Source organism: Panthera onca, chromosome Y, assembly GCF_046562875.1.
Source record: "Panthera onca isolate mPanOnc1 chromosome Y, mPanOnc1 haplotype 2, whole genome shotgun sequence".
NCBI lineage: Eukaryota > Metazoa > Chordata > Mammalia > Carnivora > Felidae > Panthera > Panthera onca.
This window is the reverse complement of record NC_138358.1, coordinates 20,010,839-20,034,151: the sequence shown is the minus strand read 5'-3', so window position 1 is coordinate 20,034,151 and position 23,313 is coordinate 20,010,839. Positions and strand designations below refer to the sequence as shown.

Sequence of the window (23,313 nt, the reverse complement as noted above, 5' to 3'; positions counted from 1 at the left end):
AACAGACTACAAGCCAAAAACTGTAAATGAAAGACAATGTCATTAAAATGACAAATTTAATATTAGATTTTAGTACAAATACACACACATGTATATATATGTAAAAATATATATACACACACACATATACCTACATATATATATATATATATATATATATATATATATATATATACGTTTATATATATGTTTATATGTATATGTTTATATATATATATTTAGTACATATATATGTACATTTATGTAAAAAAATATATATATATATTTAGTACAAATATAATTTAGTACAAGTTTAAATACATAGCTGACATTGGGGCATCTCAGTGGCTCAGGTGGTTAAGTGTCAGGCTTCACCTCAGGTCATGAACTCAGGGTTCATGGGTTTAAGCCCCTCATCATGGTTGTGCTGATAGCTCAGAGCCTGAAGCTTGCTTCTGATTCTGTGTCTCCCTCTCTCTCTGCTCATCCCCACTCACGCTCTGTTTCGGTCTCTCTCTCTCTCTCTCTCTCTCTCAAAAATAAACACGACAAAAATTTATATATTTTATATATATATATACACATACATATATAAATATATAAATATAAGCTGAACTAAATGTTTTAGAGATGTCTAAAATGATTGTTCTATTATAGGTTAAATTTTAACATGGTTTACATATGTTAATAGTAAATTGTTATATGATTAATTTCACACCGAAAAACCAACATAAGGACAAATACACAGAAAAACCAATATAAGGACAAATAAATGGCTTTAATACTTAATTTGAAATAGAGTTTAAATCATCCAGATGTATAATTCACAGTGCGATTTTACACTTAAATATTTATGGATATATGTTGCTTTTTATGAAACTTATTCTTTATTAAACTAATGCATACTACATGTAATCAATATATACTGAAATGAAGGACAGACAGTAAACATTACGAAATTTTCCAGGGAGTTTTAGATCATTATGTATAGTTTAATAGCAACATTAAAAATACATGTCATTCAGAAAACTGTATACTTTAACTGAGAATGTTGATGAAAATTTAATTCTGCATTTGTATTTTAATGCACCGCTTTTATTCATGTGTCAGTGGAATATTTTAATCAATTAACAGGACTATGAGTCAACTACTATAAGTAGAAATAGTAAGGCCAGAAGTTCATGCAATATACTTGTACTCATTTGGATTTTCTTTATCTCTTTCCATGTAGTCTCTGTCAATTAAAGATTCTATTCTCGTCTTCAGATCAGAAGGCTACAAAATAAATTATTAATGTTAATAAAAATGAAATCACAGCATTTTATTTTCTACTCTCATCCTAAATATATCACATTTTGTATCTCATATTTTTATTATTCATAATTTTCAGGAAACAATAAATTTCTTAACTAAAAAATTACTATAATCAAATCCGAAATACATTAGAAAGGTGCTAACTAGGAATAAAGTACAACTAATACATAAAGAATAGAATAAAATGCATCTGGGATGCATTTTGGTAAAAAATCATACTTTCAATTTCTTTAATAAAAAAGAAGTTATACTCATTAACTATTCCCCATAAGGAGGGCTCTAAAATATAGAAGACAGCCAATACCCTAGGCACTGATGTTTCTATTAGGCACATGGTTAGTTTTGGTGTACGGATTGCACTCACCAGAAATCACATTAAAGAAAGTAATTCTATAATTTACTAAATAATAAGCACCCCAGTTGAGCCATGTGTAGAGCACTGCAGAGAACTCGAAGAGTTTTTTTTTTTTTTTTTCCTCAAAGGAAAAAACGGCTTTTAAATTTTAAAAATCACAACATTGATAAAGTAGCAGCTACAGCTAATAATTCCTTAGCACTTACTATATGCTTCAGGAAACTCTTTTGTCTTAGTAACATTTGAGTGAGTTGTTAATATTATCACCCTCCGTGAGGAAGTGGAGGTACACGCGTTATGTAAAGAGTTTGGCAAGAGTCAGAAAATGAGAAAGATATGAGACGAAGCAGGATTGAAAAAAATCATAGCTGACAGGCTTTGTGAACCAAGCCATAAACACTAGACTAGAAATCGAAGTGTTTGTAGCAATTCTATTTTGATTACTTAGGATACACAAAACTACAATTTTCATTTTATTTTATGACGACATACGAACCAATAGCTTGACATTTTTAATAATTATGGCAGAAAAAAGTTATTAAAATGTCTAACCTATAAGAATCAGACAAATTAGCTACATATTGTGTTTAAAAAGACTTTTTGAAAATGGCTAAGTAAGCGGTAATTTGCCAAATATTGTTAACAATTTGTTAGGTTGTAGTATTTAATAATGTCACAAAGATCAACCGTTATAAGATGTAAAAATAGACAAAGGACTATCATAGTAAGACCAAAGGCCACTCTGCTAGGAACTGTGAAGTATTTGCTCATAAGCAGTGCAAATAAAGGCAACTTCTAACTGTACTTCATCAAGAAGATACATCAAGGAAGTGAATCTAAACCATGGAGGTACAGTGAAAATACTTAAAATAGATCATGAGACTAATTTCTTTTTCTATTTTTTTGTGTTACCTTTCAAAATGTTACAACTTTTTATTTATAAAACTGATAAAATTTAATAACCTAATCCAGTAAACCATAACACAAAAAGGGACCTAAGTCCTGTGATAATCACACTCACAAGTTTTACTCCATATCATAGATAAATTTTTACTTGAAATTACCGTATAAACCTATGGTTTTATTCAAAAGTACTCAATGCCACTGGATTTTTGGTAGATTTGTTTACCTGTAGTGTAAATTTTAGCTGGTTATACAATTCTGAGAGAAGTACACTGTGGGTAAGTGTTTTCCTTATCTTCATAATGCGAACAATTGCAGCATCAATCTGATATCGTCGATCTTGGAAAACTCTCTGTGTGGTGATGGTACGTTCCTCTATCTAATGAAAATAATTAAAAGTTAAAATGACAATACGTAAAATTTCAATAATAATTAAACTGTTATGAAAATTAAAGGTTTCAAAAGATCACTTTTTGTAAAACCAGTAACAGAAACGATATATAATTCACTTTTGCTTCTATCGCAAACCTTTTATATACTACACTTTTTGGATTTAAGTTTGTATTAAGTCATCCTCAATTTTAGACTCCTTTTAACCAGAAAAGCTATTAATAGGAAAGCATCGTGCTATGATTTGAGCAGTTCTTTTAAACAAGTTAGTTGTATGACTTCGGTGGTAATAAACACGCTCTTGCAATTCTATGTTATAGGTTTCAAGATACGATATTTAAATGTCATGTCATAGATACAAAGTAAAACTTATCTTGTACATATAAAATTACTCCATTAACAATTCTATTTATTCAAGCTAAAGCTTTATTTTCTATTTTACTTTACATTAAATCATATATTTCAGAGACTTTTCTTATTTTAACTTCTGGCAATTGGAAAAGGATATGTGTAACGAAGTTTGGTTTTTTTTTTTAATTTTCATATGTATATTATTTTTTTGAATTTTTTAAAATGCTTATTTATTTTTGAGACAATGCGAGAGACAGAGTGCAAGCGGTGGAGGGGCGGACAGAGGGAGACACACAGAATCTTAAGCAGGCTCCAGGCTCTGAGCTGTCAGCACAGAGCCCTACGGGGAGTTTGAACTCAGGAACCATGAGCTCATGACCTGAGCTGAAGTCAGACACTTAACGGACAGAGCCACTCAGGCACCCTATACGTATATTCTAAAAAAAAAAAAAATTTTTTTTGAACTTCTAACTGCAAATATTTTTTCATTCATATCCTAAACCTTCAACAGTGATCCTCCAAATCATCTGAGTTTCCAGGAATATAGAATCTTTTGAATTGCCTTCTGGGTTCCAAATTCCAAATAAAGCCTTCCAAATTCTCAAAGCAAGAGTTGCTTATTTTTAATTTGTCAGTATTTTCTTCATTTTTACTACTTCATTTTCTGTGTGTGCTTTCATCATTAGATTTTCTTAAATGCTCATTTTATACTTCTCATTTTTAAGATGATCTCAACTCCTGTTTTACCAGTAAAGCTTTAAATACACTATGTCTAATAAAACTATCTTACTTTATCTTCTACCATTCAGACATACATTTTTTATTGAAGTGGAATCACAAAATACAAAATTAACAATTTTAAAATGGTTTAAAAATTTTAAATATACAGTTGGAAGCATTTAAGCATACTCAAAATGTTGTGCAACCACTCTCTCTCTCTAGTTTCAAAACATTTTTGCCACTCAAGAAAACACCCTGTGCACATTAAGTAACCCTTCATCATTTCCCATTCACTCATGATGTGGTTACCACTACTCTTCTTAAATATGGATTTTATGACTTTTCAAATATAATGGAAAGAACTATACTATAACTGGCCTGTTATGTCTGCCTTCTGTCACTTAGCATAAGGTTTTATACACAAAATACTTCTATACACATAAATAATGCTTTTTATACATAATGAAGGGTAATTCTTACTGAAGGATGTATTGGTACTTTGTTTCTTTTGTATATATGAGTAATATTTCATTGTATGTGTACAATACAATTTACTTATCCATTTATCCAATGATGGACATCTGGGTTATTTCCATTTTGGCTACTATAGGTAATTCTGCAAGAAATTCTTGTGACAAGCTTCAGTGGACATATATTTTTTTCTCTTTAATGGTTAATGAGAATAGCTGAGTCAAATGGTCACTCTGAGTTTAACTGAGAAATCTCAAACTATTTTGCACAGATGCTGCAATACTACATATTCACACCAGAAATGCACAGGATTCATATTTCTTTTAAAAACCTCTTTGTATCTGATTTGTCGATTCAAGCCATCTGGGAGTAATGTGGAATCTCACTGTAATTTTGACTTAGGTATATGTGAAGACCAATGATGATGAGCATTCTCTCATGTGTCTGTGTACCATTTGAATAACTTCTCTCAAGAAATATCTACACAAGTTCTTTTTTTTAACGTTTATTTATTTTTGAGACAGAGAGAGACAGAGCATGAACAGGGGAGGGGCAGAGAGAGAGGGAGACACAGAATGTGAAACAGGCTCCAGGCTATGAGCTGTCAGCACAGAGCCCGATGCGGGGCTTGAACTCATGGACCATGAGATCATGACCTGAGCCGAAGTCGGATGCTTAACCGACTGAGCCACCCAGGCGCCCCATCAAGTTCTTTATTTGTTATCTAGATTACTCTTTATTTTTTATATTTTTTATGTTTTTATATTGTTAAGAGTCTGTGAACTGGAATATATATACAGTTATATACATACACATACATATGCATATATAATGTCTAGATATATATAAATACATAGATACACAAATATAAGTACATACACACATATATATGCATACACACATATATATTCAATTGTAAGTAAAAAACTTACAAGAGACCAAAGGATATTTACATTGATGAAATGCTCAATTCATCAGGAAAATAAAATAATCCTAAACATATATATACCAAAGGGCCACAAAATAAAATGAAACAAATGCTGAGAGAATTATGTGAGAAAATATTTGAAAATAATTATTCGAGACTTAATACCACACTTTCAATAATACACAGAACATCTAGATAAAAGATTAATATAGATATAGGAGATGTAAACAACACTATAAGCAAATAGATTTAACAGGCATATATAAAACACCCTAAGCAACAAAATAACCCAAATGTCCGTCAGTGGATTGCTGTAAAATTACTCATGTATAAAAAAGGGAACAAAGTTGAGGCCACCTAGGTGGCTCAGTTGGTTAGCCACTTGACACTTGATTTCAGTTCAGGTCATGATCTTGCCTTTCACCCCGAGACTGACATTTGCTTTTGGTTCCATGCTGGATGTGGAACCTGCTTAAAATTCTCTCTCTCTCTTTCTGTCTACCTTGCCCCTTCCTGCTGCTTGTGCTCTCTCTTTAAAAAAAAAAAAAAAAAAGAGGGGCGCCTGGGTGGCTCAGTCGGTTAAGTGGCGGGCTCTGGCTCAGGTCATGATCTCGCGGTCTGTGAGTTCGAGCCCTGCGTTGGGCTCTCTGCTGACAGCCCAGAGCCTGGAGCCTGTTTCAGATTCTGTGTCTCCCTCTCTCTGACCCTCCCACGTTCATGCTCTGTCTCTCTCGGTCTCAAAAATAAATAAACGTTAAAAAAATTTAGAAAAAAAAAGGAAAGAAGTACACCAGGTAACAAAGCAGTAATACAGTTTTGTGAGGTCACTTGGGATGTTTCCCAGAACAAACCATATGTTAGGACAAAAAATGTCACTTAAAATAAGTTTTAGGAGAGCAAAATCATTAAAAATATTTTCTACAATCAATCAATCAATCAAGAAAATGACAAGGATATAAATAGCAGACGCTTAAATATCCAATAGACTAAAAACTAAATCATCAGGGGAAACAGAAGATATTTAGAAAAGAATCAGAAAGAATAGGAAGTCAAAAATAAAACCATGGAATGCTGCATAGCAGTGCTCAGAGGGAAATTTAAGGCTATAAATGCACACCTAACAGAGAGAGGGGGATCTCAAATTGATAACGTAAGAAACCAGAAAAAGAAAAGTAAACTCAAGCCAGTGGAAGGAAAGAAATAATAAGATCAGACACAAACACAACAAAGAATAAAACAGACAATCAGTGAAACAAGCTGGTTATTTGAAAATACTTGCAAAATAGGTAAAACTTACTTTTACTAGGAAAAAAGATGGATTTCTTTACCAAAGTCTTGCACAACTAGGGAAGCTGGGCACCGTCTCATCTGGCTTCCTTTCTACCATGGTAGAGCTTTTCAGCTTTTTCTGCTTCTCATCTTGAGTGAAGAGGTGATGTTACCTGTCTTAGCCATTTCACTGCATCCGAACTTACTTTATCTTTGTTTTGCTCTACCATAGAGGTGGAATTAATGTCTCCTGTTAATCCTTGACTTCTACCAAGACTCTTCCATTCCTGGGTATCTCTCTCAATTCTTTTGTTTTCCCCCCAGCAGTTTGTTCTACCCCCAGCAGTAACACTGTCATTTGTCTTACTCTTTACTTGCTAAAGCACAGCGATGGAGAAGGAAGGGATCATTCTGTTTTTCTGACTCACCGTCAAACTTAAGTTAGCCTTTTGTGCCTGTGTCTTGAAGGTAGCCCCTTTTATTCCATTTTATCCCACTGCAATTGCTAAATGTCTTCAAAAGGCTTAAGTGTACAATACTTTTCTACTTCTTTATAGTTAAGAGAAGTTTTCTCTTACATTTTCCCTTTACTATGTCAAAAGTTAAATGTTTACTGTTTCCCCCTGGTGGTTTAGGATTTTATTTGTAAAAGAAGAGTCCAGGCATTTCTTGCAGTGAAACTTGCGTGGGGAGAGCTCTCTCTGGTTTCTGTGTAACCTTTCCTCTGAGTTCTCACTTACTGAGATCTGTAGGATAAATGTGAACTCCTACTGTGTCTTCATTTCCATGTATTTTATATCTCATAGTAATTTTATCAAGCCTTTAGCAGTATGTTAAAATATCATACCCACAGGTATAGAGGTTACTTCCTTTTAGGCTAACGTGAGTCTGTACTTGTGTTTTGCCTCTCTTTAGATTTAGCTCAACTCAATAAAAGTTGTATTTTGAAGACTATCCACTTGTTTTTTGCTGTAAAGTTAGAGGGATTATAGGCCAATATTCCTGATGAATACAGATATAAAAATCCTCAACAATATATTATCATATCAAATGCAACAATACATTAAAAGAATCGTAGAAAAAGATCAAGTGCGATTTATTTAAGAGATTCAGGATGGGTGGTTCAACATCTGCATATCAATCACTGTAACAAAACACACTGAAAATGCATGATGGGGCATGTGGGTGTCTCAGTTGGTTGAGGTTAAGATTCTCTCTCTCTTCTTATATCTTCTCCCCACTCTCTCTCTCTCTCTCTCTCTCTAAAATAAAGGCGAGGAAAAATATTTTTAAAATGGATGACAAAGAAAACAAGGAGTGGCAAAAATCATGATCATATCAACAGAGGCTGGAAAAGCATCTGATAAAATCCAAAACTTATTTGTGCCCAAAACTCTCAACAAGGTGGATAGAGAGAAATGTACCTCAACGTAATAAAGACCATGAATGACAAACACACAGCTAACATCACATTGAATGGTGAAACTTATTCCTGTAAGATCAGGAATAAGACAAGAATGGCTTCTCACTGCTTTTACTTAACACAGTACTGGAAATCCTAGCCATAGCAATAAGATAAGAAAAAGAAACACAGGCAATCAAATTATAAGAGAAGTAAACTATCACTATTTACATAAACCAACATGATACTATATGGAGAAAACCCTAAGGACTCCAGCAAAATATGATTAAAACTAAGTTATGAGTTCAGTCAATTTACAAGCCAGTTATGTGTTATGTTCTATACAATATTAGTTAACTATAAAAAATAGAAAACAATCCACTGACAATTGCACACAAAACACAAATAAAATAAATGTAAGCATTAAAAAAAAAGCAATCCAACTAAAAAGGGAGCAGAGGAAAGGAACTGTAAGATTGGTAAATGAAACTGATGATGACACAAATACATTGAAAGATACACCATGCACCTGGACCGAAAAAAAAATATTATTAAAATATCCTGGCCACCCAAAGCAGTCTAAAGATTCAATACAATCTCTATTGAAAACAATGGTATCTTCTAGAAAACTAGGGGGAAAAATCCTAAAATGTATATGGAACCACAAAGGACCTTGAATGATCAAAGAAATCTTGAGAAAGAAGTACAAGCTGGAGATATCAGGCTTTCTTATTTCCAACTATACTATAAGGATATGTTATCAAAGTAGGGTGGTACTAGCACAAAAACAGATACATGGAATACACAGTCCAGGGATAAACCCATGTTAACACAGGTAAATTAGTCTTTGGCAAAGGAGGCAAGAATAAACACTGGGGAAAGACCGGCTCTTCAACAAATGTTGTTGGGAAAACTCAACAGCTACTTGCAAATAAAGTTGAAACTGGACTCCTTGCTTACATCATATACAAGATAAACTAAAAGGGGATTAATGAGTTAAGTATAAGACTGGAAACTACTAGAAGAAAACCACTAGAAGAAATCCCTGACATCGGTCTTAGCAATGTGTGTGTATATACATATATTTGATCTGCCTCCTCAGAAAAGTGAACAAAAGCAAAAATAAACAAATGAAACTAAATCAAACTAAAACTCTTTTCCATGGCAAAAAAAAAAAAAAAGACAAAAAAAACTAAAAACACAAACAACAACCAAAACCCCACCAACAAAATAAAAAGACACTACTGACTCAGGGAATTTATATATTTGCAAGTGATACAACTGTAAGGGATTAATAGCTAAAATACATAAAGAACTCACACAACTCAGTATCCACAAACATGCAAACAATCAATCCAACTAAAAACAGGGTAGAGGGCATGAACAGATATCTCTTCAAAGAAGAAATTCAGATGGTTAAGAGACACAGGAAAAAAGGCTCAACATCAATCATCATCAGGGAAATGAAAATCAGAACCACAATGACGTATCTCCTCACACCTGTCAGAATTGCTATTATCAAAACCACCAGAAATGAAACTAGAAAAGTCCCCAGATAGCCAAAGCAATCCTGAAAAAGGAAAACAAAACTGGAGGTATCACAATTCCAGATTTCAAGATTACAAAGTTTTTGTCATCAAGAGAGTATGGTACTGGCGCAAAATACAGACATGTGTATCAACAAAATCGAACAGAAATCCCAGAAAGAGACCCACAATTATATGATTAACTCGTCTTTGACAAAACAGGAAAGAATATCCAATGGAAAAAAGACAGTCCCTTCAACAAATGGGGTTGGGAGAAGGGAAGGGAAGGGGGAAGGGAAGGGGGAAGGGAAGAGGGAAGGGAAGGGGGAAGGGAAGGGGGAAGGGAAGGGGGAAGGGAAGGGGGAAGGGAAGGGGGAAGGGAAGGGGGAAGGGAAGGGGGAAGGGAAGGGGGAAGGGAAGGGAAGGAAAAAGGGAAGGGAAGGGAAGGGAAGGGAAGGAAAAAGGGAAGGGAAGGGAAGGGAAGGAAAAAGGGAAGGGAAGGGAAGGGAAGGGAAGGAAAAAGGGAAGGGAAGGGAAGGGAAGGAAAAAGGGAAGGGAAGGGAAGGGAAGGAAAAAGGGAAGGGAAGGGAAGGAAAAAGGGAAGGGAAAAGGGAAGGGAGAAGGGAAGGGAAAAGGGGAGGGAAGGGAAGGGAAAAGGGAAGGGAAGGGAAAAGGGAAGGGAAGGGAAGGGAAAAGGGAAGGGAAGGGAAAAGGGAAGGGAAGGGAAAAGGGAAGGGAAGGGAAAAGGGAAGGGAAGGAAAAAGGGAAGGGAAGGGAAGGGAAGGGAAGGGAAGGGAAGGGAAGGAAAGGAAAGGAAAGGAAAGGAAAGGAAAGGAAAGGAAAGGAAAAAGGAAAGGAAAAAGGAAAGGAAAAAGGAAAGGAAAAAGGAAAGGAAAAAGGAAAGGAAAAAGGAAAGGAAAGGAAAGGGGAAAGGAAAGGAAAGGAAAGGGGAAAGGAAAGGAAAGGGGAAAGGAAAGGAAAGGGGAAAGGAAAGGGGAAAGGAAAGGGGAAAGGAAAGGGGAAAGGAAAGGAAAAAGGAAGGGAAACAGGAAGGGAAACAGGAAGGGAAACAGGAAGGGAAACAGGAAGGGAAAAAGGAAGGGAAGGGAAGGGAAGGGAAAGGGAAAGGGAAAGGGAAAGGGAAAGGGAAAGGGAAAGGGAAAGGGAAAGGGAAAGGGAAAGGGAAAGGGAAAGGGAAAGGGAAAGGGAAAGGAAGGGAAGGGAAGGGAAGGGAAGGGAAGGGAAGGGAAAACAAAAGCAAACCGGAACTAATTAATGGGAGTTCAACAAGATAAAAAGGTTGTGCAGAGCAAAAGGGAACAATCAACAAAACTAAAAGGAAGCTTATGGAACCTGGGGAATAAGCTCAGGATTTCCCTGGGCTTGCACTGATGGATTAACAAGGCATAAAGGACTATAAAGCTACAGGATGCTGACACCCAAGTCTGGGTAAATAAGATTAGGTAATTAGCATAAGGAGGGTGGGGCTAAGCCCCCTGTACAGAGAGGGTGAGGCAAAGGCCAAATATAGAACAAAGGTATATGAGGTAAACAAGATTAGGTATACAGGGCAGAAACGCCCCCCAATTTAGTACTATAGCACAAAGTTGTTTTCTCAGGAAGGAAGGACCACATTAGGTAAACTAGGTAAACAGGTAAATAGGGAGATAAATCACTGTGAGGTGAAGCTGCCCAGACCAGAGCTAAAGAGCAAAACAAAGGTGCCTTGTTGACCCTGACGTAGCATGCTCTTTCTTGTCCCCTCAACCAGTTTAGGTAAACAGAGGCCATGTCTCATGTTTGCTGTAAACAACCTTCTGCCTGGCCACTGGGCGCCAGGGTTTTGTTTTGTATTAGCCCAAACCCCTAACCCCACAGATCTTCAAAACCCTCTTTTCCTCATGTCCATGAGTTAATGTTAACAGTCTCATTGTCTCTTTGTGTATGTCCATTACAATGTTTGTAAGCCTTCAGATCCTAAAAAAATGGAGCAAGGACTCTTAATCAGGGCTCTTGTCTTCTCCCTGACATTAGCCATCTCTCATAGTTTAATCCTGCATCCCGCTTTCTTGCTAGACGAGAAAGAGCTCCAGACCCAGAGTCTACAACAATGGAATAGGAGAGGATATTTGCAAACAATGTATCTGATGAGGGTTAGTATCCAAACTCTGTAAGGAAATCATCAAACTCAACACCCAAAAAACAAACAACTCAATTAAGAAAAGGGAAGAAGACATCAATACAAACTATTCAAAGATCACATCCAGAAGGTGAACAGACTCATGCAAAGGTGTTCTACATCCCTCATCACCAGGGAAGTACAAATCAAAACCACAATGAGATACCACCTCACACCTGTCAGAGTGGCTACAATTAACACAAGAAACAACAGGGGTTGGTGAAGATGCAGAGAAAGGACTACCCTCCTGCACTTGGTAGGAGAGCAAACTTGTGTAGCCATTCTGGAGAACAGTATGGAAACTCCTCAGAAACCTAAAAATAGAACTACCCAAAGGATACAAAGGATACAAAAATAAAAATTCAAAGGGGTCCATGAAACCTTATGTTTATAGCCAAGCTTATTATAAAGCCAAACTAGGGAGAAAGCCCAAGTCAGTTTCACTGACTGATGAAAGAAAGGATAAAGAAAATGTGGTACAGATGTGCCTGGATGGCTCAGTTGGTTTAGCGTCAGACTTTGGCTCAGGTCATGATCTCACAACTCGTGAGTTCAAGCCCCATGTCAGGCTCTGTGCTGACAGCTTGCAGCCTGAAGATTCTGTGTCTCGTTCTGTCTCTGGCCTTCACCTGCTTGTGCGCGCTCTCTCTCTCTCTCTCTGAAAAATAAACATTTAAATTAAAAAAGAAAACAGATGTAGTATGTATGTACAATGGAACATTACTTAGAAGGTATTATGCTAAGTGAAATAATTCTGAGAAAGACAGACCATATGATTTCACTCATATGTAGATTTTAAGATAGAAAAGAAGACCAGATAGGAAGGTGGGGAGAAAGAGAAGAGAGGGAAACAAATCACGAGAAATGTAATCATAGAGAACAAACTGAGGGTTGATGGAGGGATGTGGGTGGGAGATGGGCTAGATGGGTGATGGGTATTAAAATGGAAGTTGTGATGAGCACTGGGTGTTGTTTATAAATCACTGAATTTTACTCCTGAAACCAATATTGCACTGCAAGTTAACTAAAATTTAAATTAAAAAAATAACTTCAGTGACTGTAATTTTGTAATAATTACCAATCAAATGAGTAATCTGTGACAGACGATGACAGTAAAGTAAGACAGATTAAACAGGTAGTGTTTTATGCTAATTTAAGTTACTGTCAATAGAATTATTTACTGTTACATCTACAAGACATTTTATATTAGCCCATTAACTACTAATCAAAAACCCACACTAGTTTCACAAAGAGAGAAAATCAGACAATGTAACTGTAAAAAATCACCCATTCTCAAAGGTAAGACAGTAATAGATGAAAAACGGACCAATGGTACTATAGCACTACCAGAAACAATTAGCAAGATGGCATTAGTTAGTATGTATCAATAAACAGCATATAGATGGATTGAATTTTCGAATCTACAAAGTGGAAGAGATTGAAAATAAGACCCAATTATTTTCTGCCTTCAAGAGATTCCATTCAATTTAAAGACTTAGATACAATATTAAGTGGAGTTATTCCATACACAGGAATCCAAAAGAAAGACAAAGTAGCTATATTAATATCAAGCAACACACACAGAATAAGCCAATATGGTAACAAGAAACCAATCAGTGTCAGATAATGATAAAGTAGACAAGTCATTAAGAAGATACAACATTGACAAATATATACACATTCAAGATTGATCAGATCATTTACATATATTAGGTAAATAGAGATCTGAAGGAAAAAATAGATACTAAAGGAAAACAGAGAATAAGATATAATAAATAATAATAGTGTGCACTTCAAAACCACTTCCAGCAGTGAATAAATCATACAAACAGAACACTGAGAGGAAAACACTGACCTTGAAAAATACATTCCATCCATAGTAGTATATTACACATTTCTTTCAAATACATATAGAATATTTTTCAGGACGATATGATAGACCACAAACACATTTTAGCAAATTTAGTAAGACTGACATATCAAGTACTTATTTGATCACAATGATTATTAACAATATATCAACAACTGTAAAGCTTGCAAACTTACAAATAGATGGGAATTAGCTACACATTCCTTAAGGAAAAAAAAACAAACTATGGACTAAAGAAGAAATCAAGGGGAATTTTTTTTTTAATGTTATCTGTAATTCTTTAAAATTCCAGTATAACTAACACAGTGTTAAATTAGTCTCAGGTGTATTGCATAATGATTCAACAATTCTATACACTATTCAGTGCTGATCACATTAAGTGTACTCCTTTATCCCCTTCACCAATTTCACCCATTCTTCCACTGAACTGTTCACTGGTGACCATCAGAATATTCTCTCTGATGAAGAATCTCTTTTTTTCTTTGTTCATTTGCTTTGTATCCTAAATTCCTCATATAACTTGTGGAAATCATATGGTATTTGTCTTTCTCTTATTTCACGTTTCTCTTATTTCACGTTAACATTTTACACTCTAGCTCCGTTTATATGGTTGCAATGGCAAGATTTCGTTCTTTTTTATGGCAGAATAACATTCACGTGTAGGTGTTTATGTGTGTCACATCATTACCCATTCATCTATTGATGGACCCTCCAGTTGCTTCTGTATCTTGACTGTTGTAAATAATGCAGAAATAAACATAAATAAACACAGAGGTGCATAAATCTTTCCAAATTTGTAGGGTAAAGACAACACTGGAATTCCTAGTTCATATAGTAATTTTATTTTATTTTGTTATTTTTAACATGAAATGTATTGTCAAATTGATTTCCATACAACACCCAGTGTTCATCCCAACAGGTGCCCTCCCCAATGCCCATCACCCACATTCCTCTCCCTTCCACCCTGATCAACCCTCAGTTTATTCTCAGTTTTTAAGAGTGTCTTATGGTTTGGCTCCCTCCCTCTCTAACTTTATTTTTCCTTCCCCTCCCCCATGGTCTTCTGTTAACTTTCTCTGGATCCACATAAGAGTGAAAACATATAGTATCTGTCTTTCCTGTATGACTTATTTCACTTAGCATAACACTTTCCAGTTCTATCTATGCTGCTACAAAAGGCCGTATTTTCATTCCTTCTCATTGCCATGTAGTATTCCATTGTATATATAAGCCACATATTCTTTAGCCATTCATCAGTTGATGGACATTTAGGCTCTTTCAAAAATCTGGCTATTGTTGAAAGTGCTGTTATATACATTGGGGTGCCAAGTGCCCCTATGCACCAGCACTCCTATATCCCTTCGGTAAATTCCTAGCAGTGCTATTGCTGGATCATAGCGTAGATCTATGTTTGATTTTATGAGGAACCTCCACACTGTTTCCAGAGTGGCTGCACCAGTTTGCATTCCCACCCACAGTGCAAGTGGGTTCCCGTTTCTCCACATCCTCTCCAGCATCTATAGTCTCTTGATTTGTTCATTTTAGCCACTCTGGTGTGAGGTGATATCTCAGTGTGGTTTGGATTTGTATTTCCCTGATGAGGAGTGATGTTAAGCATCTTTTCATGTGCCTGTTGGCCATCTGGATTTCTTCATTGGAAAAGTGTCTATTCACATTTTCTGCCCATTTCTTCACTGGATTATTTGTTTTTTTGGGTGTGGAGTTTGGTAAGTTCTTTACAGACTTAGATACTAACCCTTTATCCAATACACCATTTGCAAATATTTTCCCCATTCTCTCGGTTGCCTTTTAGTTTTGTTGATTGTTTTCTTTGCATTGCAGAACCTTGTTACTTTGATGAAGTCCCAATAGTTCATTGTTGCTTTTAATTCCCTTGTCTTTAGAGACATGTAGAGTAAGAAATTGCTGCAGCTGAGGTCAAAGAAGTTGTTTCCTGCTTTTTCCCCCAGGGTTATGATGGTGTCCTCTCTCACATTCAGGTCCTTCCTCCAATTTGAGTTTATTTTTGTGAATGGTGTAAGAAACTGTCCTAGTTTCATACTTCCGCATGCTGCTGTCGAGTTCTCCCAGCAACATTTGTTAAAAAAAACTGTCTTTTTTCCATTGGATATTCTTTCCTGCTTTGTCAAAGATTAGCTGGCCATACTTTTTTGGGTCTAATTCTGGAGTTTCTATTGTATTCCATTGGTCTATGCATGTTTTTGTGCCAATACCCTACTCTCTTGATGATTACAGCTCTGTAATAGAGGCTAAAGTCTGGGATTGTGATGGCTCCCACTTTGGTTACTTTCTTTAATATTACTATAATATTTGGGGTAATTTGCGGTTCCATACATTTTTAGGGTCCTTTGTTCTAGCTTTGAGAAGAATGCTGGTGCAATTTTGACTGGGATTGCATTGAATGTGTAGATCGCTTTGGGTAGTATTGACATTTTAATAATATTTATTATTCCAATCCATGAGCATGGAATGTTTTTCCATTTCTTTGTATCATCTTCAATTTCCTTCATAAGCTTTCTAAAGTTTTCAGCATACACATCTTTTACATCTTTGGTTAGGTTTATTCGTAGATATTTTATGCTTCTTGCTGCAATCATGAATGGGATAGTTTCTTTATTTGTCTTTCTGTTGCTTCATTATTACTGTATAAGAATGCAACTTATTTCTGTACATTAATTTTGTTTCCTGCGACTTTGCTGAATTCATTTATCAGTTCTAGGAGACTTTTGGTGGAGTCTATCAGGTTTTCCACATATAATATGTCATCTGTGGAAAGTGAAAGCTTGACTTCATCTTTGCCAATTTTGATGCCTTTCATTTCCTTTTGTTGTCTGATTGCTGATGCTAGCATTTCCAACACTATGTTAAACAACAGCGGTGAGACTGAACATCCGTGTTGTGTTCCTGATCTCAGGGGGAAAAGCTCTCAGTGTTTCCCCACTGAGGATGACAGTAGCTTAGGGCTTTTCATAAATGGCTTTTATGAAGTTTAAGTACGTTCCTTCTATCCCGACATTCTTGAGGGTTTGTATTAAGAAAGGATGCTGAATTTTGTCAAATGCTGCTTCTGCATCGATTGACAGGATCCTATGGTTCTTTTCTTTTCTTTTGTTAATGTGATGTATCACACTGACTTGCAAATGTTGAACCAGCCCTGAGGCCCAGTAATGAATCCCACTTGATCATGGTAAATAATTCTTTTCATATGCTGTTGAGTTCAACCTGCTGGTATCTTATTGAGAATTTTTGCATCCATATTCATCAGGGATACTGGTTTGTTGTTCTCTTTTTTTGCTGGGTCTCTGGTTTGGGAATCAACGTATTGGTGGCTTTATAGGATGAGTCTGGAAGTTTTCCTTCCTTAGTTTTTGGAAAAGCTTGAGAAGGGTAGGTATATTCTCTGCTTTAAATGTCTGGTTTAATTCCCCAGGGAAGCCATCTGCTCCTGGATTCTTCTTTGTTGGGAGATTTTTGATAACTGATTGAATTTCTTCACTGGTTATGGGTCTGTTCAAGTCTATTTCTTCCTGTTTGAGTTTTGGAATTGTGTGGGTGCTTAGGAGTTTGTCTGTTTCTTCCAGGTTATCCAGTTTGTTGTCATATAATTTTTCATAGTATTCCCAGATAACTGCTTGTATTTGAAGGATTGGTTGTAATGATTCCATTTTCATTCATGATTGTATCTATTTGGGTCATCTCCCTTTTCTTTTTGAGAAGCCTGGCTAGAGAATTAATAATTTTGTTTATTTTTTCAAAAACCAACTCTTGTTTGCATTGATCTGCTCTACAGTTTTTTGAGATTCTATATTGCTTATATCGACTCTGATCTTTATACTTTCTCTTCTGCTTCTGGGTTTGGGGTGTCTTTGTGCTATTCTGCTTCTATTTCCTTTAGGCGTGCTATTAGACATTGTATTGCGGATTTTTCTTGTTTCTTGAGATAGGCCTGGACTGCAATGTATTTTCCTCTCAGGACTGCCTTCACTGCATCCCAAAGCATTGGCCTGTTGTATTTTTATTTCATTTGTTTCCATATATTCTTCAATTCCTTCTCCAATTGCCTAGTTGACACATTCATTCTTTAGTAGGGTGTTCTTTAACCTCCATGCCTTTGGCAGTTTTCCAGACTTTTAACTGTGGTTGATGTCAGGTTGCATAGCCTTGTGGTCTGACAGTATGCATGGTATGATCTCAATTCTTTTATACTTATGAAGGGCTATTTTGTGACCCAGTTAAGTGATCTAACTTGGAGAATGTTCCATGTGCACTCGAGAAGAACGTATATTCTGTTGGTTTGGAATGCAGAGATCTAAATATTTCTGTCAAGTGTATCTGATCCAATGTATCATTCAGGACCCTTGTTTCTTTATCGATCCTGTGTCTAGATGATCTATCCATTGTTGTAAGTGGGTATTAAGGTCCCCTGAAATTACCACTTTCTTATCAATAAGTTTGCTTATGTTTGTGATTCACTGTTTTATGTATTTGGGGGCTTCCACATTCAGTCCGTAGACACTTCTAATTGTTAGCTCTTCCTGATGAATAGACCCTGTAATTATTATATAATGGCCTTCTTCATCTCTTGTTACAGCCTTTAATTTAAAGTCTCGTTTGTCTGATATACGTATGGCTATTCCAGCTTTATTTTGTCTTCCAGTAGCATGATAGATAGTTCTGCATCCCTCACTTTCAATCTGGAGGTGTCCTCAGGTCTAAAATGAGTCTCTTGTAGACAGCAAATAGATGAGTCTTGTTTCTTTATCCATTCTGATACTCTATGTCTTTTTGTCGGAGCATTTAGTCCATTTACATTCAGTGTTAATCTTGAAAGATACGGGTGTAGGGTCACTGTTATGTCTGTAGGTTTCATGCTTGTAGTGATGTCTCTGGAACTTTGTGGTCCTTGCAACATTTCACTCACAGAGTCCCGCTTAGGATCTCTTGCAGGGCTGGTTTAGTGAAGATGAGTTCCTTCAGTTTTTGTTTGTTTGGGAAAGCCTTTCTCTCTCCTTCTATTCTGAATGACAGACTTGCTGGATAACGGATTCTTGAGGGCATATTTTTTCTGTTCACCACATTGAAGATTTCCTGTCATTGCTTTCTGGCTGGCCAAGTTTCAGTAGACAGGTCTACTACTACTCTTATGTGTCTATCTTTGTATGTTTAAGGCCCGTTTATCCCTAGGTGCTCTCAGAATTTTCTCTTTATCCTTGTTTTTTGCCAGTTTCACTATATGTCATGCAGAAGATCAATTCAAGTTACATCTGAAGGGAGTTCTCTGTGCCTCTTGGATTTCAGTGCCTTTTTCCTTCCTCAGATCAGGGAAGTTCTCAGCTATGATTTGTTCAAGTACACCTTCAGCCCCTCTCTCTCTCTCTCTCTCTCTCTCTTCTTCTGGAATTCCTACGAAGGGATATTGTTCCATTTGACTGCATCACTTAGTTCTCTAATTCTCCCCTCATACTCCTGGATTTTTTTTTTTTCTCAGCTTCCTCTTTTTCCATATTTTTATCTTCTAATTCACCTATTGTCTCCTCTCCGGCTTGAATCCATGCTATGGCCGCCTCCATTTTATTTTGCACCTCATTTATAGCATTTTTTAGTTCCTCACAACTATTTCTTAGTCCCTTGATCTCTGTAGCCATAGATTCTCTGATGTACTCTATGCTTTTTTCAAGCCCAGTGATTAATTTTATGACTATTATTCTAAGTTCTTGTTCAGTTATATTGCTTAAATCAGTTTCTGATCAACTTGTTAGCTGTCGCTACTTCCTGAGTTTCTTTTGAAGAGAGTACTTCCGTTTTGTCATTTTGGGTAGTTCCCCTGGTAGTTCAAAATTTCATGGAACTTACCCTGTGCTGTCCGGAGTAACTTTTGGTGGGTGGGGCCACAGTCAGACCTGAAGTCGGCCCCCAGCCCACCACTTGGGCCACGGTCAGACTGGTGTGTTCTTTATCTTCCTCTGCCCCAGGGGTAGTATTCAGTGTGCAGTGGTGTGTCTTGCTGTTGTCTGGGCTACTTGTCCAGTGAGCTGTCCAGCTCCTGTCTGAGCTACTTGCACACTGCCAGGCTTGTGGTGCTGGTTCCATGGAATCTGGCCAAGGATGCATTAGCGGGGGTGGATCTGCAACGTTCACAACAGCAGGAGGGACAGGCTAAGCTAGTTTTGCCACTGGTGGTCCCAGGAGGGAGGGGCCCTGCAGCACTGGAATGGAGGCAGGCCCACCGGAGGGATGGATCCACAGAAGCACAGCGTTGGGCTTTCTGCGCGGTGCAATCAAGTTCAGTGACGCGAGCTGGTTTCCTCTGGAATTTCATCTGGGGGATGGGAATAGGGAAATGGTGCTGGCCACCACCTCTGTTCTCAGGCCGAGCTCAGCTCTGTCTTCTGGGCCTCAACAACTCTCCCTCCCAGCGTCCTCTCGTCCTCCCCGCTCTCCGAGAGCAGAGCTGTTGCGTTTTAACACTCCAGATGTTAAGTTCCACTGGCTGTCAGAAATCACAGATTCTGACCTTTCTGCTTTTGCATGGCAGACTTCGGGGGCTCTACCCCTCTGGGCGAGCTGCCCCTCTACCACCTCAGCTCCTTCCCGCCAGGCCCTGTGACGCGCACTGCCTCTCTGCCCTTCCTACCCTCTTCTGTGGGCCTCTTGTCTATGCTTGGCTCTGGCGAGTCCATTCTGATGGTCTTCTGGTGGTTTTCTGGGTTATTTAGGCAGAAATGGGTGGAATCTAAATGATCAGCAAGACGAGGTGAGCCCACCATCCTCCTACACCATCTTCCATGCCTCCTTGAGTAATTTTACTTTTAATTTTTTGAGGAAATTCCATAATGGATGTATGTTTGCATTTCTATCAACACTGCCTGAGCATTCTCTTTTTCCCACCTCGTTGTCAATATTTGTTGTTTCTTGTGTGTTTGATTTTACCCATTCTGACAGGTAAGAGGTGATCTCTAATTGATTTTTGGTTTTGATTTGCACTTCCCTGATGATGACTGATGTTCAGACTTTTTTCATGTGTTTGTTAATCATCTGTACGTCTCCTTTGGAAAAATGTTCTTCTGCTCATATTTTATTTGTATTCTTTGCTTTTTTGGTGTTGAGTTGTAGAGTTTGAGTTGTATAATTCCTTACATACTTTTATTTTACATACTTGAGATATTAACCCCTTACTGTACATATCATTAACAAACATATGAAGGTTTATAAATTACTTCTCCCACTCAGTAGCTTTGCAAAATCTTGTTAATTTGATGACGTCCCAATAGTTTATTTTTGCTTTTGTTCCCCCTGCCTCAAAAGACACATCTAGAAAAATGTTTCCAAGAAACGTAGATATAAAATTCTACCCCAAATTCACCATAAAAGAGAAGTTGACTTGTGAACTCAGTTCTCACTTTTCCATGCTGTGGCCATTACAAATAAGGCTTGTTCTCCTGAATACTAGGCTTTGATATTGTTTTTTGGCCTTGTAACACCAAACAGAGAAAGGACTCTCAAAGAGAGGCATGGGGTTTCTTCCCCATCATCCCTTGTTGGGGAAAGAAAAATTAAACAGAACCTCTTTGGGCACAGAACACAGCTGCAGTTTTAAACAACAACTAGTTTATAACAGAGACAGCCCTAGAACCCTGCCAAATGGCAGAGGACTTGCTAAAACTCCTTCTGGGTCAGAGAAACTGGACAGAAACATGGTTTACATCCCACTTTGAAAGTGCAAACCAGAGATGAGTAGGGATGCCATAACAAGCTTACTGCTTTAGCAAACTCCAGGTCTAAACTAGTCTATTTCCAGACATAGTCACACTTGGGTATATTAAAACACAAAAACAAAAACAAAATTAAAATCCAGTGGTTTAAAAGAGCAACTAGCACTAGAGAACCACCCTTAGAACTCCTCCAAATAGCAAGTGGACCTACTAGAATTTTCTCCGGGGAGGAGAGGTTGACAGATATGTCTATACTCCCCCTCCATCTTGAGAGCACATAACAGTGCTGCCAGGGTACCCTAACTAGTCTGTTGCCTGAGTGAGCCCCAGGGAAACAACCCATACCAGTCCCAGCCATCCTACAAAAGGAATATTGGAATATTCCTGGTTAATTCTTACTACACTTCTAGACTTCGTGAAAAGGTGAAACTGTAGCAAAGCACCACTGAATACTCCAGGACATGCACCACTTACACTTCAAGTGGATTTCAAGGGAATTACTGGTGGCGGGGGCACTCTGGGACCTCTCAGCTAATGTCTGCTACAGGTCCAGCTGTCCCATTAAGCACAAAGTGCCCCAGAACCTCAGCCTGTGCCAGCATCAGTTCCAGTCACCATAAGAGTACACCGTCTGTGTGGAAAAGTCCTGGCATACTCAAGTCTACATCCACTTCAGTGATCCTGCCAAAGTACTTTCTGTGTGTAGAAAATCCCCCACCCCAATTTACTTTCAGCAATCTAACTAGGGCACCCTCTGTGCTGAGAGCTCAAGAACATCATGGCCTGCCTGTACAATGCTTTAGCTACAGCAGAACTGCAAAGGCATCCCCTGCACAGAGTTCCCGAGGACGAATCTCAAATTCAGCTGTCTTGTGAGGGTGTATTTAATACAGAGGGTCCTGCTACATTCCAAATAACACCTACTTCATATTCAGCTATCATGCTAAGGAGCCCTCTGGTTGTAGAGCCATAGGACACCTGGCTTTGACCCACTTTAGTTTTTGCTGTTCTGTGAGGACACCCAGTGTGTGGAGAGCCTAGAGGCCACACGGATCTGTGACCAAATCAGCTATGGTAGTTCTTTTGGGGTGCCACTACAAATCATGCAAATTATAGCTCTAGCCAGCCAGCAAAAGTCAACAACTACACAGTCTACATGAGGGACAACTATACAGAAGACCATTTCTTCAAGATTAGAAGGAACTATTCAAAAGAAAAAAAATAAAAGAAGTGGTTGTTCCACCAAATACAAAAAACAAACACAGAAAGTCAAGCAGAATGCGAAGACAGAGAAACGTTATCCAACAGAATGAACAACAAAATTTCAGAAGAACAACCAAATGAAGCGGAGAAAAGCAATATGCCTGATAAAGAATTTAAAGTAATGATCATAAAGATTCTCATGGTGCTGCAAAAGAACAGTGAAAGATTTCAGTGAGACTCGGTAAGGAGACAGAAAATATTAAAGAGAGGCAATCAAAAATGAAGAATACAATAAATGAAACTAAAAAACAAAAACATGACAGGGAATCAACAGTAGATCAGAGGAGTTAGGAGAATGTACCAGTGATCTAAGAAAGTAATGGAAAACATTCAGGCTGAACAGCAAAAAGACAGAAGATTTTAAAAATGAGTATAGATTAAGATATATCTTGGATGGGCAATATCAAGGGAACAAACATTTACATTATTGGGGTTTCAGAGAAGAATGTGAGAGAGAGGTGTGTTAATCTTACTTGAACAAAATAATACCAGAAACATTTTCTCACATAAGGAATTAAACAGGTTCCAAATCCAAAAAGCTCACACAAAGATGAGCCAAAGAAGCTCTATACCACACACATAATAATTGACATATCAAAAAATAAAGATAAAGCGAAAATGTCAAAAGCAGCAATATAGAAATGAAAAGTTACCTGTAAT

General features: G+C 37.2%; 1 protein-coding gene across 1 annotated transcript in view; it reads right to left on the bottom strand.

Moving 5' to 3' along the window:
- Positions 1-738: 738 nt before the first annotated feature.
- The window catches only part of LOC145715074 (cullin-4B-like), a 138,113-nt gene continuing 115,538 nt past the window's right edge, over positions 739-23,313 (bottom strand). The window contains 2 exon segments of the mRNA XM_081794658.1: positions 739-1,254; positions 2,778-2,930. Of these exon segments, the coding sequence (XP_081650784.1) occupies positions 1,159-1,254; positions 2,778-2,930 (249 nt within the window). The 3' untranslated portion in view covers positions 739-1,158.